Raw genomic sequence first — 15,546 nt, 5'->3', positions numbered from 1 at the left:
ATGATCCTCCTTAGTACAACAGCATACCTTTTCACCTTTTATCTGTTTTGAATCCTATGCATTATATGTAGGCCTATATATTAAATATCATTTTTGTATGAATGTTAATGTGTATTGTGAAATGTTCCTATTAGATGGTTCAGTTTGGTCAAGTGTTTTCAGTGAATGACTGTGAAAATGCAAATGTATTTTTACACGTATGTACATTTATTTATTCATTATTAATTTTATTTAATGGGTGACAGTGAGCAAGGGGCCAATACCTCAGCCGTTCCTCTTGAAATACTGCAATGAAATGAATAAAACTGCTCCCTGCTGCTTCACATTAAAAATGTACAATGTTTGATCAAATATGAACATTGTTTGTTCAAATATGAATAAACCTACATCTTCTTGTTTGTGTTTCTGCCAGTCTGACAATGCAGAGGAGCTGGAGCTGCAGTTACCTGCTGGGATGGATATGGACAGCCTGTGCACATCACCTCTGTCAGGTATCTACCGACTTCGCCACAGGGGGGCGCCCTTGTCCACCACCACCGGCGGCACCACAACAGCCACCGGCACCACCACTACTCCTACCAAGACTCCCCTCCACGGAGTCCCTACAAGGACCCCTACAAGGACCCCAACAAGGACCCCCACAACAGACACCCCCGAGAGGCGCACTCCCACCTCCCACCACCTGAGGGCGCTGAGCACCAGCCAGGAGCTGGACAGCGGTGTGGGCCGCACGGACGAGAGCACGCGCTACGAAGAGTCGTCCGAGCACGACCTGCTGGCCGACGAGCAGAACACCAGCGCCTGCAACACCAACGCCACCAACACGCCCGCCAGCCTGCGCAAGTTCCGGGCTGTGGTTGCCAGCGGCCTGGCGGCGGCACATGCCCGGGGAGACGTGCCCATATCTCCGCTCCACCTTCCGTTCAGCACTGATTCCCTGCCTGGGTATGAGTATGGTGGTGGTGGTGGTGGTGGTGGTGGTGTGGGGGGTGTGGGGGGTGTTGTGGGCAGTGGTGGCTTCATGACCAGCCCTGTGATGATGATGATGCCTGGGCTCACAGAGGAAGAGTGCGAGAGGTACCAGCAGCTCCTGCAGATCAAGTGCCAGTACGACAGGAGCAAAAACACACCTTCACACACCCAGATAGCGGAAGAAGAGAAAGAAACAAGGCAAGAGGAAGGTGAAGAGAGGGATGGAGAGAAAAAGAAAGAAGAAGAAGAAGAAGAAGGGAACAAGAAAGAGAGGAACTCAACAGTGGACGTGAACTGCAACGAGAACCTCAACCTGTCCGAGCACGAGATGGCCCTTCTGGAAGAAGAACTCCGCCACCTGGAGTTCAAGTGCCGGAACATTCTACGGGCCCAGAAGATGCAGCAGCTGCGAGAGCGCTGCCTGAAGGCCTGGCTGATGGAGGAAGAGGCGTCGGGGCGAGGCTCGCCGACCCCACTAACCACCCCACCCACGCCGCCCACACCCAAGCTGGGGGGGCCTGGCGAGGCCCATCTACCCGACATCAACGAGCTCCCGGAGCAGGAGAGGGAGCGTTCGGATAAAGAGAGCACCAGCGCTTACAATACGGGCGGCGAGAGCTGCCGTAGCACCCCGATGGTCAGCGAGCCCCCACTCAGCCCGCTGAGCGTGCACAGGCACTGGGAGCGAAGTGGCGGCCGCTCCAGCCTCAACTGCTCCTACTCCCCCACCAGCTACAGGAAGTGGCAAGCCCCCGCTTTCAGCAGTGCCACCCTCGGCAGTGGCGGCGGCGGTTCGTCCGCAGGACAGAAGTACCGATCGGCGTGCTGGGACTCGCCGACCAGACGAGCGCACGTGGAAAGTGGCGCCACGCTGTCTAGAAAGCCGCCCAAGGTGCCGGACAGGATGGGCGGACGCAGTGCCGAGTCTAGCCCTTACTTTACACGTCGCCAGCAGCAGCAACAGCAGCAGATGACGGGACATGGACAGGGGCAAGGGCAGGGCAGTGGCAATGGCAGCAGGCCTCTGGAGCGCTACCAGAGCTGCATGCAGCTGGGTTCCACGCCTGAAGGGGGCAGCGCTGCGCTGGACAGGATGGTGGAAGGAGAGAGTGAGGCTGCTGTAGGCAGCAGCGGAAATGAGAACGGTGGAGGCAAAAACAAAGTCAAGGACAGGGCCAGCACCATGAGCCGTGTTCCCCAGGGCTCCGACCTCCCCCCGAGCCCGGCCAAGCTCAGCCTCAACCTGCCTCTGCCTCCCCTCTCCCCGGCCTCCTCCCCGGTCCGCATGGAGTGGAAGGTGAAGATCCGCAGCGACGGCACGCGCTACGTGGCCAAGCGTCCCGTGCGCGACCGCCTGCTGAAGGCCCGCGCCATCCAGATCCGCGAGGAGCGCAGCGGCATGACCACGGACGACGACGCGGTGAGCGAGATGAAGATGGGCCGCTACTGGAGCAAAGAGGAGCGCAAGCAGCAGCTGCTGCGCGCCCGCGAGTACCGCCGCCGCCGCGAGTTCATGATGCAGAGCCGCCTGGAGTACCTGAAGGAGCGCGACGGCGGCAGCGGCACCAGCACCTGCGAGAGAGACCGGGGAGACAGGGACTCCTTGGGGGGCTCGGCGGGGTCGTTGCCAGGGCAACTGCATGACTCCCCAGCGCGATCGGCCTCGGCCTACATCCTGGAGCTCAGCCAGAAGAAGAGCATGAAGAAGCGCAACCGGCGCATCCTGGACAACTGGATCACCATCCAGGAGCTGCTCACCCACGGGAGCCGCTCCTCCGACGGCCAGAAGGTTTATAACGAACTGCTCTCCGTCACCACCGTCTGAGGCCGCCCGCCCACCCGCTGGCTGATGCAACACAGAGACAGACTTACACACAGACAGACGGACGGACATGCAGACATACAGAGGGGTGCACAGACAGAAGGTCTCGTACAGGCCCTGTGCAGAGTAAAAAGATGAAACAACATAATGCAATTCCTATCTTGTGCTGGCTTTATACCGATGATAAAGACGTTTTTTTTTACACACAGACAGATGCACGGACAGGCAGACAAACAGACTGACATGTCGGCTCTGTGCAGAGTGAAAAGTTAAAGACACCAGACAACAATGCAAAGCTGTGTCACTTTTCAGGAACAATAATGGTGGGCCTACCATGTGCCAGTTTATGCTGATACAGATATCATTTTTGTACACTCAGGCAGGTAGACTGACAGATGAACACGCCGTCAGAAGGTCTGCCTGACAAACAGGGTGAAAAAGGCAGACTGAAAAGATGAAGAAACAACATAATACAATCCAGTGTCACTATTTCAGAAATGATGATGGTGTACCTACGGTAGCACACGCCAGCTTTGTATGACATGCATCGTGTTCAAGGTGACAGGCCTACAGATATTGTTTCGTTACACATGGACAGGCAGACTGACAGACACCGATATGAAGGCCTTTTACAGAATTAAAAGATGAAGACACAACATAGTGCCATTCAGTGTTACGTTTCAGAAGTAATTATGGTGTACCTACCGTGTGCCAGGTGATAGGCCAACATATTGTTGTTTTTAAAGTGTTTATGAAACGAAAACAAAGTAAAGGAATTTGACCATTTCCAGGACAGATTCTGAAAGTTCTAAGCCTTGTGAATAAAATGGGATATTGTCTGGGTGATATTTTGTCCTAAAAGTCATGTTAAAACGTTCCCAAAAAGTGTTTTTTTGGTGACATGCAAATTTTATGCAAATGATATGCGTGACATAGAAGGGGTGAGTTCACCTCATTCCACCTTGTTCAGATCAATGGCGGCTAGTACCAAAACAAAGCGCAGTGTCAAGCAGTGTGTTGCTGGAGGGCCGAACGGTGCCAGCTGCAAAAATGGCTACTTGACAGAAGGAATATCTTTGCACAAGTTCCCTTCTGTGAAGAATGATGGAACTGTGGCCGACAAGGAGAAGGCTAAATCAAGCTAGGGCTCTGTGGATCCAATGCATGGTTTTGAAGCAAGCTCGTGGTCACTGTTGTGCTCTGCACATTTCCACCCCTTGTGCTTCACCACAAATGTGGAGGTCGCGGGCATGGTTGGACTGAAGAGAATGCTATTGCCTCAAGCAGTTCCAACAATTGACATCGCCGGCGTGTAGACTGAAACTGCCCCTGTAACTGCTCGGGCACGAAGACAGGTGAGTGCACTGCTTTGCTTTAGGCTACTCGTTTTACCTTGTCCATCTGCTTTGTATGTTGTTTTCAGGAAAGGGTAATGCACATTACATGCAAAACCGATGCGAATGCTCTCGGAATATGCACTTTTTATTGATTGCCATTCAACTGGTCAATAAATTGGTTTTGGGAGGATATCCGCACATCAGCGTGGTGCTCTCAGTCGAGGACAGCCAACTCACAGATTGGGCTACTGCTTAGCGAATAAACAGAGATGCACATAGCGTAGGCCTACTTTGAAGCGTTGATTGTTTGTTTTTAGTATTGTGGTGCACGTGTGGCTGACGTTTGGACACACCTCGTCCTCAGAGTCCGGCTGAGGGACACACGACGCCTGTGACTTTGAGCACAAAAAATAATAATAATGATAAACGCTAAAAATATGCTGAGGACTCAGGCTATATAGGGCGTTTTTCCAACAGCCTAATACCTCCGTTTTTTCTCTAGTTGATGATATTTTTGCATGTAGCCTACATGCATTTCAATCACACTATATCGCGCAATTGAATCAAAATGCCCCCCATTTGTCAACAAATACACACGCCATGTCATCTGTGGGTCATGGCAAAGCGCCCCTTAGCAACCGTAACCATAAACAAAACGAACTGTCAGGCTATGTCAACAATCGTCACTTCGCCTGTCAGACATGTCACTTTCTGCAGATGTATCAGTGCCTCTGAAATAGATTTGTGCTGCTGTTTTTTTTCTCATGAGGTTGGATGTGTGGTTTTTCGACACGCTGATGTTTGTATCAGAATTTTGGTTCCTTCATAAGATGTGGGTCCATCAAATGTGTGTTGTTTTCTCAGATCGCCATACTAGCAAACCAGGGACTCCCCTCTATGATGTCACAGCCCAGCTCATTAGTCACACCAAATTTCACAGAATTCACACTTTGAGTTGCCATTTTCACAAGTTCCTCCAGGATGATTGGGTTCAAAGTCTCATCGATGCTATCAGAAAAAACAAGGCTTTAATGGGAATGACCGTTTGTTTTCGTTTCATAAACACTTTAACCACAATGGTCAAAGTCATTTTACCGGAACTGTTGGTGCTGCTTCCTCTTTCCTGTCTGTGAAACACCCAGAGACCTGTGTAGCATCCGCAGCGTTTATTCTGTGCTGTTGTTATCGTGCTAAATGCAATCACAAGGAAGCATGAGATTTTCTACCATTTTTGCTTTTTTTGTAAGGAAACAGTTAAGGATGTGCTCCAGGGTGTGCAAGAGGTCGATGAAAAGTGACTTATTTATGAAAAACATTCTAATACAGATGAATAATACACAAGCCATGGTGCTCAAGGTGAAAGCTTACCTGTTGAACCCAGCCAACGTCAGAAATGACTGTATCTCAGCCAACAAGGACATGAACTCATGTTTACTACTGGATCACATATTTACTAAAGAAAAACAATAATCAGGAAATGGGTTGATAAATGACCTTAATCAAGCACAAAAAAATAAATTGTATTATTGAATGGTATCCAGCCTAGGATTTTAAAAAGGGATCATCTGATAGATTAACGGGTTTTCACTTCTGGTGCTAAAGGCAGCATTATGGTCGAGTTATTATCCATCACTCATCATCCACTTTGCATGGTCTCAGTTACCAGTAATTGTACATACAGAGATTACACAGAAACATTCTATGAAAATGATCTATAAAAATATCAACTATAATAGAATCCTTCCATTCATTAGCTGTTCACATGTGGCTGAAGTTTTGAATCTATTGTTATAACGTTGTTGAGTGGCTTTCCTCTATCTGTTATGGAATTGTATTTTAAAAGTGCCATTTATGATGTAGATAATACTTGGTGTACTCCTGAAATTGATTGTCCTTCTTCTACATTGTTTGAGGTTGTCAATATGGAGACATTTTAGAAGTCATTTTGTATGTTCAATGTTAAACTGCTGATTGCTATGTCTACCAGCCATACAATAAAACATTATGGACACAGATTTAGGGTTTGTGACATTATGAAATTATTTCCTGTATGGACATCATATTTGAATGTATACTTTTGAATGTCACCGTCGACTTAAAAGTTTCTCTGTTTTTTTAACCACCTTTATTTTAGCATACAGACACAAAAATGGCTCAAAATATTTAAGGATTTTAAAGTCGAGCTAATTCCTCCCGTGCCTTTATGTGGACTCCGCCCTCATGACGCAAGGCTTGACGTCATGGATGATCAAAGTTTTTATTCAATGTCTTGAAAAAGCACAATTTGAAGGTCATTCTCTCATTTGCAATTGGGATGTTGAATGGGGAAAAACTCCATGCCAAAAAGAAAGGACGGGAGGTAGTAGTTTGACGTGCACCCAAAGTGTATAGTAAAGAAGTCAAGGGGTAGGAGGTGACACTGATGACAGGTGGGTGAATAGGAGGAGTGGCCAGTGCTCTCCTCTATCCTCTACTCTGACTGTTGTGCGCTCTGTGATCCCCATGGCCATGGCAAATGAAAATCACTTTTCAGTCTTTTCAGCCTTAAAGGACCAGTTCAGTCATTTTCAATATGCTGTTGTATTGCTCACGCTACCCTGGACTTGTCAGTACCCGGTGATGCCACATTTTTCGACTAAGCCCTTTCCGAGATATGAGCTATTGGGGGGCAGAGTTTGTTTACATTTTAAAAAAATAACACAGGCCTACTCCAAATATTTTCCCAAAAGATACCGCTGTTTGCTAGTTGTCTGCTGATGTTGTATAACCTTTCGGATGTTTTTGGAAATAAATAAAAATGTTTTTTTGAAATCTAAACAAAGCGCTGCCCCCATTACAATGACAAAGATCTCGGAAAAGGTTGAAGAAGAAAAAAAAAACCCTCAGGTACTGACAAGTCCAGGGTAGTGTGTGCATTACAACTGCATGTTGAAATTGACTGAACTGGTCCTTTAATAGGACAACACAAAGCCAAATGCTTTCTGAACATTACAGATGACATTTCATAATTAGCGTGAATTAGCCTGCAGTAACTGGATTAATTTATTTGATATAAACTAAATATTCTTCCATAATAGTATACATGAGAGTGAACATGGAGATGTGATGTTGAAGAAAAAAAGCATACTGAAACAATCCCAACAGCAAGAACATGTTTTATAAGATCAATAAATAATCACATATAATTTCTCTGAGTAATTCTTCATTGAAAACTCATACATATATACATATTAAATTCAATACATATTTTTGTCGTCTCAAAATAATAACTCATCTGGTGATGCACACAAATACTGGTACAAGTTTTACAATTACTGGTCATTCTCCCAATGCCCCACGCACCTCCCCAGCTCTGTGGCAAATATAGACAGAAGAACTTGACAGTGGTCCAGCATCACTGGCAAGCTTTCAAGAGACATATTGAAGTACAGTTCATTCCCGAGTACATGTTGAGCATTTTTATATCTTAAATTGTTGGCAGAGTATTATGTACACGTAGCCTTTATACAGCGTTCATTCATTGAAGTGCAGGTCAACATGCAAACAAGAAAAAGGGGAGCAGGATAGAGGGATTACAATGGTGTTTGGAGGAGGAGGGGAACACACTGGCATTTCCCATCGAAGACAATGATAGCCATTGCACACATTGCTAAGCGCCTTGAGCTTCTTGTTATACAGCCTCGTGGACACACACGCACACACACACACACGCACACGCACACGCGCACACACACACACACGCACACGTCTCAGTTTGCCACTTCAAACATGACAAACGATTGACTCACTCACTACTCAAACCAGTCCTAGAGGCAAGGTCAGACTCGGAGCTTTAGATAGATTACCAACACAAACAGAAAAATATGGTGTGAATGGGAACTGCTTGGAGTAGTACAACCTATGTATTTCAGGATCTTTTACAGAAAAAAAAGTTCCAGCAAATCTTTGTGATCATCTCGTCTCTCCTGGGTTTTGAGAATTCGTAAATTTACTGCAACAAATGTGTAGATTTGTGACAAAAGAAGAAAAGAAAAAAAAGTTTGCCATTCCCTGCTCCGTATTCCAAGGATCCATTGCGTAGTAGTAGGCTATGCTAATTTCCCAAAGGGCGGCAAACGCAGGTATTTCATAGCGACTGTGGCAACTATTCTACATGTGAAGCAATAGCAGCCTGAGGCATCACTGCAAATCCCCCCCCCCAGACAACTACCACAACTACAGCAGTGTGTCTCTATGGGGGGAAAAGGCTCCAGGAGTGAAGTGCTTTACAGCACCCGCACGTACTGTACATGTGTCTGTATGTGATCGGAAAAAGAGGAGAGAGAGAAAAAAGAGAGAGTGAGAATAGAAGAGAGCAAAAAGAAGAATGATTTTATGTATTCTAATCAAAGTGAACTCAGATGAGGAAGGTGTGTGTGTGTGTGTGTGTGTGTGTGTGTGTGTGTGTGTGTGTGTGTGTGTGTGTGTGTGTGTGTGTGTGTGTGTGTGTGTGTGTGTGTGTGTGTGTCTGTGTGTGTGTGTGTGTCTGTGTCTGTGTCTGTGTGTGTATGTCTGTGTGTGTGTGTGTGTGTGTCTCTGTGTGTGTGAACTCAGATCTCTATTGAACATGGTATTATTGGGACAGTTGTTTTGAAAAAATATTAATAATGATTTCAACAAAGTGAAAAGGTCTATGTATATGTTAGGCTTAGCCAGGATTTACAGTTCACAATCACATCACATCAGTGGCCTGCAGCAAAAAGCACTTTGGCTGCGTGCATACAACAAAGCACAGTTCAGCATAAAATAAAGTCAAAATTAAAAACCGTTGTAAAATTTGAAAACATTACAGTATTTTTTTCCCAGGAACGACAACTGCTCATATTAGTCTTAACTATTACATCGATAATATCAATATTTATATCTGTCATGGTTGTCTTTACAGTTGCAATCAAAAAAAGGAGGGAAAACTTTTTTTTGTCCCACACAAAGCATTTTTCTTTCCACTCTCATTTACAATCAATACATGAGAGAATGTCCATATTAAATATTTATATCTATGTCAGTAACAATGTTACTTTTCCATTCACATTAAAAAAGATAGGATTTTAACATGAACATATTAACCATGATCAGACTATGACACTTTCATTAGTATAGGAATTACATTTTCCATCACAATGTCTTCTACCTTGATGACATTGTTGTATAAAGTGGTGCAACGCTGCCCATGAATTGATGTTTCTATGTCAACATGTAGGCACTAAGGCTATATACAATGACAAATGGCATTAATCTGTGGTTTCGATTTTTCATTAAAGGGCATATAGAATGCAACACACGCAGCAGTACATACGTCCTAGCTCACAACGTGCACAAAGTACTTGAACCACAGAGTACTACTGGGGGCCCCTGTCTTCAAAAAAATGGCAACTTTATAAACACAGTGTCACTGATACAGCATTACCATCCACCCTACCTACGTACAAAATCAATCTTTTAAAACGTTCTGTCTGCATAACACACAAAGAGAGAAAGCTGGCAAGTCACCAACACTCACCCATATCACCACCAATAGCACTAACGTCAATATAAAAAAAATAAACAAGACATTTCCTCTGATCAAACTTTCAGTATGTCACATGTTAGTATGGCTTGCTTATTGCATTTGATAAGTGGCTTTTGACAATATACCAGGATACACCATAAGCCACATACACTGGACCTGTCACAGGAGAGGAACATAAACCTTCTCAGGAGATGACAATCCGACCCTTAAGTAGTGTGACTGATGTAGAAATACAGCACCTCCTTTATGCCATAAGAGATCAAATGTCCACCAAATGTCTCCAAACAATATAAAAGAATAAAAATGATCAATATTGGCTAAATTGATTGGACCAGAACAGTAATAGAAAAATCGATGCCTGAAAATACTGAAATGTTCATCTCCTCTGAGGCACGAAACCCCTCTCTTACTGTATATATTTAAATTGTCCTTCGAGTCGACGGTGAAATGATTGTCATCTGATGATCAACATCAAAGCGATAGATGATGAACCCATTAAGACACGGCCCCTGTCATAAACTTGCTGTTACCAAACATGGCAATAACCAAGTTGTAATGTATTACTGAAGGCCCAGTGTAATGTCGTAGTGATGTAGCACTATGGTAGTTAAGATTTAAGACAACTACAGCATTCCACGAGTGGAACGGCATTCATTATGGGGCTACATCCAGTGTATGTGAATAGCAATCAGTGGTGTACACCCTCTTCCATACTCTAACTATTCCTGTTACTGCCTTAACTTGTGTTAAATGTGTGTAAAAGTCCCTTACAAACAATCAAATGAACCCACTTACTCCAATCTTGGCTTGACCTAAATTAACAGGCATCTGGCACACATGCACACTTACACCCATCCTCACACACAAGCACGCACGCGCACGGCACGTGCACACACACACGCTGAGAAGGTCATTCTGGGGGCTTGAGTGTGTGTGTGTGTGTGTGTTTGTGTGTGTATGTGTGAGTGCCAGACTGTAATCTTGGCTGGAGTTGGGTGACTCATGGAGCGAGCGAAAGCTCACCTCTAAAACTACTCTCCTCTTCTGCTCTGGCAAGCCCCTACCATGATCAGCTCCTTTTTGGCACTGGTCTTTCCTTACCTCTCTCTCTCTTACACACACAATCTCTCTCTCTCTCTCTCTCTCTCTCTCTCTCTCTCTCTCTCTCTCTCTCTCTCTCTCTCTCTCTCTCTCTCTCTCTCTGTCTCTCTCTCTCTCTCCCTGTGTACCTCTTCTATATGTAGGCTTAGCTACCCTGATCGCATACTAGAAGTCGTCGTCATCATCATTACCCTTGAAAGTCCATTTGGAATGTGCATCGGACAGAGGCGTGTTGAGAGGGTGGACTTTCTTCGTTTTGCGTTATTTTGGTGGCATGCACGTCTTCTTCCATGTCTTCTCCGTGTCTCATTTGCAGTTGCAACACAAGCGCTGTCCAACAAAGCAACACGTATCAAATCAAAACAAAATGTAAAAAGAATAAAAGCCAAAGCCAAAGCCTGTAGCCAACAACAGGCTTGATGACGCATGCTCACGCAATGTCACTCAAGGTCAGTCTGGTCCACACGACAAGACAAAAAGCTCTACTCAAAACAGGGGCTGGAGGAGTTCTCCTTCTCACACACTGGGGCAGCGCACGTGGAAATAGCAGAGCCTCATCAGACTGTGCCTTGCCGTGTTTGTCTTCTTCCTCCTCTTCCTCCTCTTCTTCTTCTTCTTTCTCTTCTTCACCGCCCTTGCTCGCTCTGCCTCTTCTTCGTCCTCCTCTTCTTCCCCGCTGCCGTCACTACCGCCACTGTGCTGCTGCAGGGCTCCAGCGCTCCTGCTGATGCCGCCCCCGCCCCAGCCGCCTCCTCTGACTCTAAACGGGACAGGCTCCCCCTGGCCCCTGGCTCTCGTGATGATTGGCGCTCGGGTTCCGGCTCCGCGGACGCTGCCTCGTCCCGTTGGCTCCCTCACACCACCGTGCTGATGCGGTTGATAGGCTTGGACTTGGAGCTGCCCACCGTCCCGCTGTTGCTGCCCCCTCCCCCACCACTGCTGCTGCCGCTGCCAGCCCCCCCTCCGCCCGCACCACCACCCCCCACCCCCACCCCTCCTGCTCCCCCTCCTCCTCCGGCTCCGCCCGTCAGCGACTGGGGAGGGTGGGGGGAGAGAGGCGTAAGAGGGGTATGAGGAGAGGGCGGGGGCAGGGGCGAGTGTGGGGGTGGAGGTGGAATGGTGGAGGGGTGCGGGTACTGGGGTATGTAGCGGGCCGTGATGGCTGACGGCGGGGCCTGGGCGGGCGCGGCGAACACAAAGTGCTGCTGGTGCGTGGGCAGCGGGCTGTGGTGCCCGTGGCTGTGGGTGAGTCCAGCGCCGCTGCCGCCGAGGACCCCCCCACTGCCCGCACTGCTGCTGCTGCTGGTGCCACCAACCAGGTGGCTGTGGGTGTGCGTATGGTGGCCGTGGGAGTGGGCGGCTGCGTGCGAGTGGGCATGGGGGTGCGGCTGCGAGTGCGACAGCGTCAGCGGCATCTTGGGCCCAGGGCTGGGGCCGCGCACCGAGTGCGTGGGATGCAGCGGCGTGTGGCCCCCATGCGGGTGCGGGTGCCCATGTCCGTGCCCGTGGGCGTGGCCGTGCATGAGCGACGGGTGCACGTGGTGGTAGAGTGGGAAGGGCGAGACGGGGGACAGCGGGGAGTGTGGCGACAGCGGCGGGGGCGTACAGCTCATAGCCATGCCTCCCATACCCATGTTGACGTAGCGCCCCGCCTGCGGATGATGCTGCTGCTGATGTTGATGCTGCAGCATAGCATGCTGGGAGATCTGCTGGTTGTACTGCTGCAGCTGGGCATGACTTGGCGCGGGCTGCGGCCGCCTTGGCAGGGAGCCACGCTGCACGGTGTGGTGCCCCATCGCGCCAGGCGTGGTGGGCGTGGGAGGCACAGGGCCCAGAGGCGAGGGCATGTTCTGCATGTGGTAGCGGTGGTGGTGGTGATAGGGGGGCGGAGGCTGGCCCACGCCACCACTGTTGCTCACGCTCCCACTCCCAGCCCCAACCCCCACCCCAGCGCCTCCCCCGTGGCAGTATTGGGCGTGGAGCGCCTGCAGCTTGGACGGCCCTCCGGGGTCGGACTGGCTGAGGGCGGAAGGGGAGAGCGGAGGAGGCCCACCGCAGGTGGGTGGGGGGACGGGCGCCGGGAAGTGAGGTCCGGGCGGGATGAGGGGGGCCGGGGCCTTGGCGCGCCGGCTGCCAAACAGGTTGCCCAGGAAGGAGCCCGAACTGCTGCTCCCGCCCCCGCCCCCCGTCGGACCACTCCCAGTTCCCGTGGGCCCAGAGGGGCCGCCCCGCTCGCCGCTGCTGCTGGACAGGCCACCGTCGCAGGCTCCCATGCCCATTCCGCCGGCGCCGTTGCCCCCAGTGGAGTGGAGGTGCGACTGCGAATGCATCTGCATCTGCGCTGCCTGGTGTGGTTGGTGTGGTTGGTGTGGTTGGTGTTGTAGCCCCGGCCCACCCCCCACCCCTACTCCGGGGCTCAGGATGGGGCGGTGAGGCCGGTAGTCGTCCAGGCCATAGCAGGCAGACATGGGCACGCGCTGGTGGGGCCGCGGGCTACTGATGATGGAGCCCTGTCATGGACAGACACATAGAACACAAAGAATGTTTACAAATAGATACAAGTGAGTGGCAGTTGTGCCTGCATATAATAGCGTGCACACACACACAAATAACACACAGAGGATAAAGAATACATTTGTGTGGGTGACAGCGTGAGCAACTGTGCCCAAAGCATCTGAAAAACGTAATGTACACTGTACACGGTATGCACACAATGACATGCGCACGCACACATGCAAACAGACAAACAAATCATTGTATGCAAACAATCGTGCATGCAGGCATTTCCACACAATTCATAGCAATCCTTGCATCCCTTAAGGTAATTGAACATTTGGACTTGAACGCACCAACCTATGGGGACAAATGGACACAAATGATCTGGTGCAATGCACAACACATGCCTTAGCCACTAAGCCTATTTAACTCAATTGCACATTTCACTAAAAATGAAACAGAAAAACCCCAATTGATTGCAAACAAGCATTATGCAGCCGTTTGGTTATGTTTCTCAGTGTGTGTCGGCCTCTCGGCGGTAATGAAGTGGTTGTTTTAGTTCATTAGCTGCTGCCATCAAGCAGGGTTTCCTCAATTACTCAAAACAACATCAGATCATTAGCACGGGCAGGCACAGCCGTGGGCACGCTGCGGTGGTGGCACAGCTCTCAACATCAAAACAGGAAGTAGAGAGATTGCAAAAACATGTAAACATCACATTTCAGAAAAGTGCAGAGAGTTGGAGGAGAAGAAAACTGTGTTGCATCTGTGAAGTCAGAAAACGGAGAGAGGATGCACACTTTTTCATGACATAGTATGTGCACATACAGTACAACACACTATACATTCGATCTCTCAGGCAAACCCTCAAGCAGTGGGGAGAACATGTGAAAGAATTAAGTTATTAGTGAAGCTGTGTGCTTTTCAGTGAAATACACAGAGTGAGAGAGAGGGAGAGAGAGAGGGGGGGGGCAACAGGACTGCATGCTTAGTGCTCAATGATGCACATTGCTCGATCATACAAATTCACGCTGATACTCACATAGACATGCTCAAACATGCGCATACACGCAGATGCACACACAAACACACACACACACACACACACACACACACACACACACACACACACACACACACACACACACACACACACACACACACACACACACACACACACACACACACACACACACACACACACACACATGCTTGTGGATGGGGAGGACATGATATGTGGTGCACAAGAACGGATGGCCATGCACAGGCAGGTAACAGAGGAGCACTCCAAGCTGATGACTTGAGATGGGTGAGTGGGGTGGCGCCGGCTTTTGCTTATTCATGAGCGTGAAAGGAGGAGGCGATCCGGACACCCCTCCCCGATCAGACTTACTTCGATGGTACTGTCCAAGGAGCCGACGCTGTTCCTGCGACCTCGTTTCCCTGCAGCCCAACCAACCAACCAGGCAGAGCAAGAGGCAGAGCAGAGCAAGGTCAGGAGAACATCTTCATAATCATCCCCACTCGAGCATAGCCCTCACACATCACCAAATACAATATAATCACCCCCCAAAAAAATTCCAGCTGAGGCTAACACACACACACACACACACACACACACACACACACACACACACACACACACACACACACACACACACACACACACACACACACACACACACACACACAGGTGCATTCATACACACGCACCCACACACAAACACACACGCACACGCGCACACACACACACACACACACACACACACACACACACGCACACACACACACACGTGCATTCATACACAGACACCCACACACGAACACACACACGCGCACATACACACACACACACACAGACGCACACATGGACACACACAGACGCACACATACACACACACACTGCCTCTACTCAACCCCACGGCATAACACTCCGTCTGAACCCTCTGGTGCGCATAAAACGCTTCGCTGCTATTAAGTGTAGCTGCTGTAACAAAACCCCTCCCTGTGATACTCTTTTTGTCTACGCACAGCACCACATGATTCGCTAAAAGTGCTGTGTGCTCCTTTGAACACTTTCTCTCAGTCGCTGGAAAACTGCATCCCGATAGTGTGATGTAGTACAGCATGACGCCCCTGTGGGCCATTCACTCCGCATGGCACCATTTCATTCTCTTACTAGCTAAGGGGGATATTTTTTACTACCCCCCTACCCAACACACACCCACATGCGCGCACACGCAGACACACGCACACCCACACCCACATGC

The 15,546-nt window shown here is 49.0% G+C and overlaps 2 protein-coding genes across 2 annotated transcripts in view; one reads left to right on the top strand and one right to left on the bottom strand.

Moving 5' to 3' along the window:
- Positions 1-2,797, top strand: part of pdzd4 (PDZ domain containing 4) — a 21,858-nt gene extending 19,061 nt beyond the window's left edge. Inside the window, exons 8-9 of the mRNA XM_063209469.1 lie at positions 413-1,118; positions 1,194-2,797. Of these exons, the coding sequence (XP_063065539.1) occupies positions 413-1,118; positions 1,194-2,797 (2,310 nt within the window). The remainder of the gene's footprint in view (positions 1-412; positions 1,119-1,193) is intronic.
- A 7,673-nt stretch (positions 2,798-10,470) lies between these two features.
- The window catches only part of LOC134457458 (IQ motif and SEC7 domain-containing protein 1-like), a 51,170-nt gene continuing 46,094 nt past the window's right edge, over positions 10,471-15,546 (bottom strand). The window contains exons 15-18 of the mRNA XM_063209468.1: positions 14,670-14,719; positions 11,782-13,290; positions 11,411-11,647; positions 10,471-10,491 (exon numbers count right to left, since the gene is read on the bottom strand). Coding sequence (XP_063065538.1) covers positions 10,471-10,491; positions 11,411-11,647; positions 11,782-13,290; positions 14,670-14,719 — 1,817 coding nt within the window. The remainder of the gene's footprint in view (positions 10,492-11,410; positions 11,648-11,781; positions 13,291-14,669; positions 14,720-15,546) is intronic.

This window comes from Engraulis encrasicolus, chromosome 10 (assembly GCF_034702125.1).
Source record: "Engraulis encrasicolus isolate BLACKSEA-1 chromosome 10, IST_EnEncr_1.0, whole genome shotgun sequence".
NCBI lineage: Eukaryota > Metazoa > Chordata > Actinopteri > Clupeiformes > Engraulidae > Engraulis > Engraulis encrasicolus.
The sequence above is the reverse complement of the archived record's forward strand: the minus strand, read 5'-3'. Positions and strand labels throughout refer to the sequence as shown.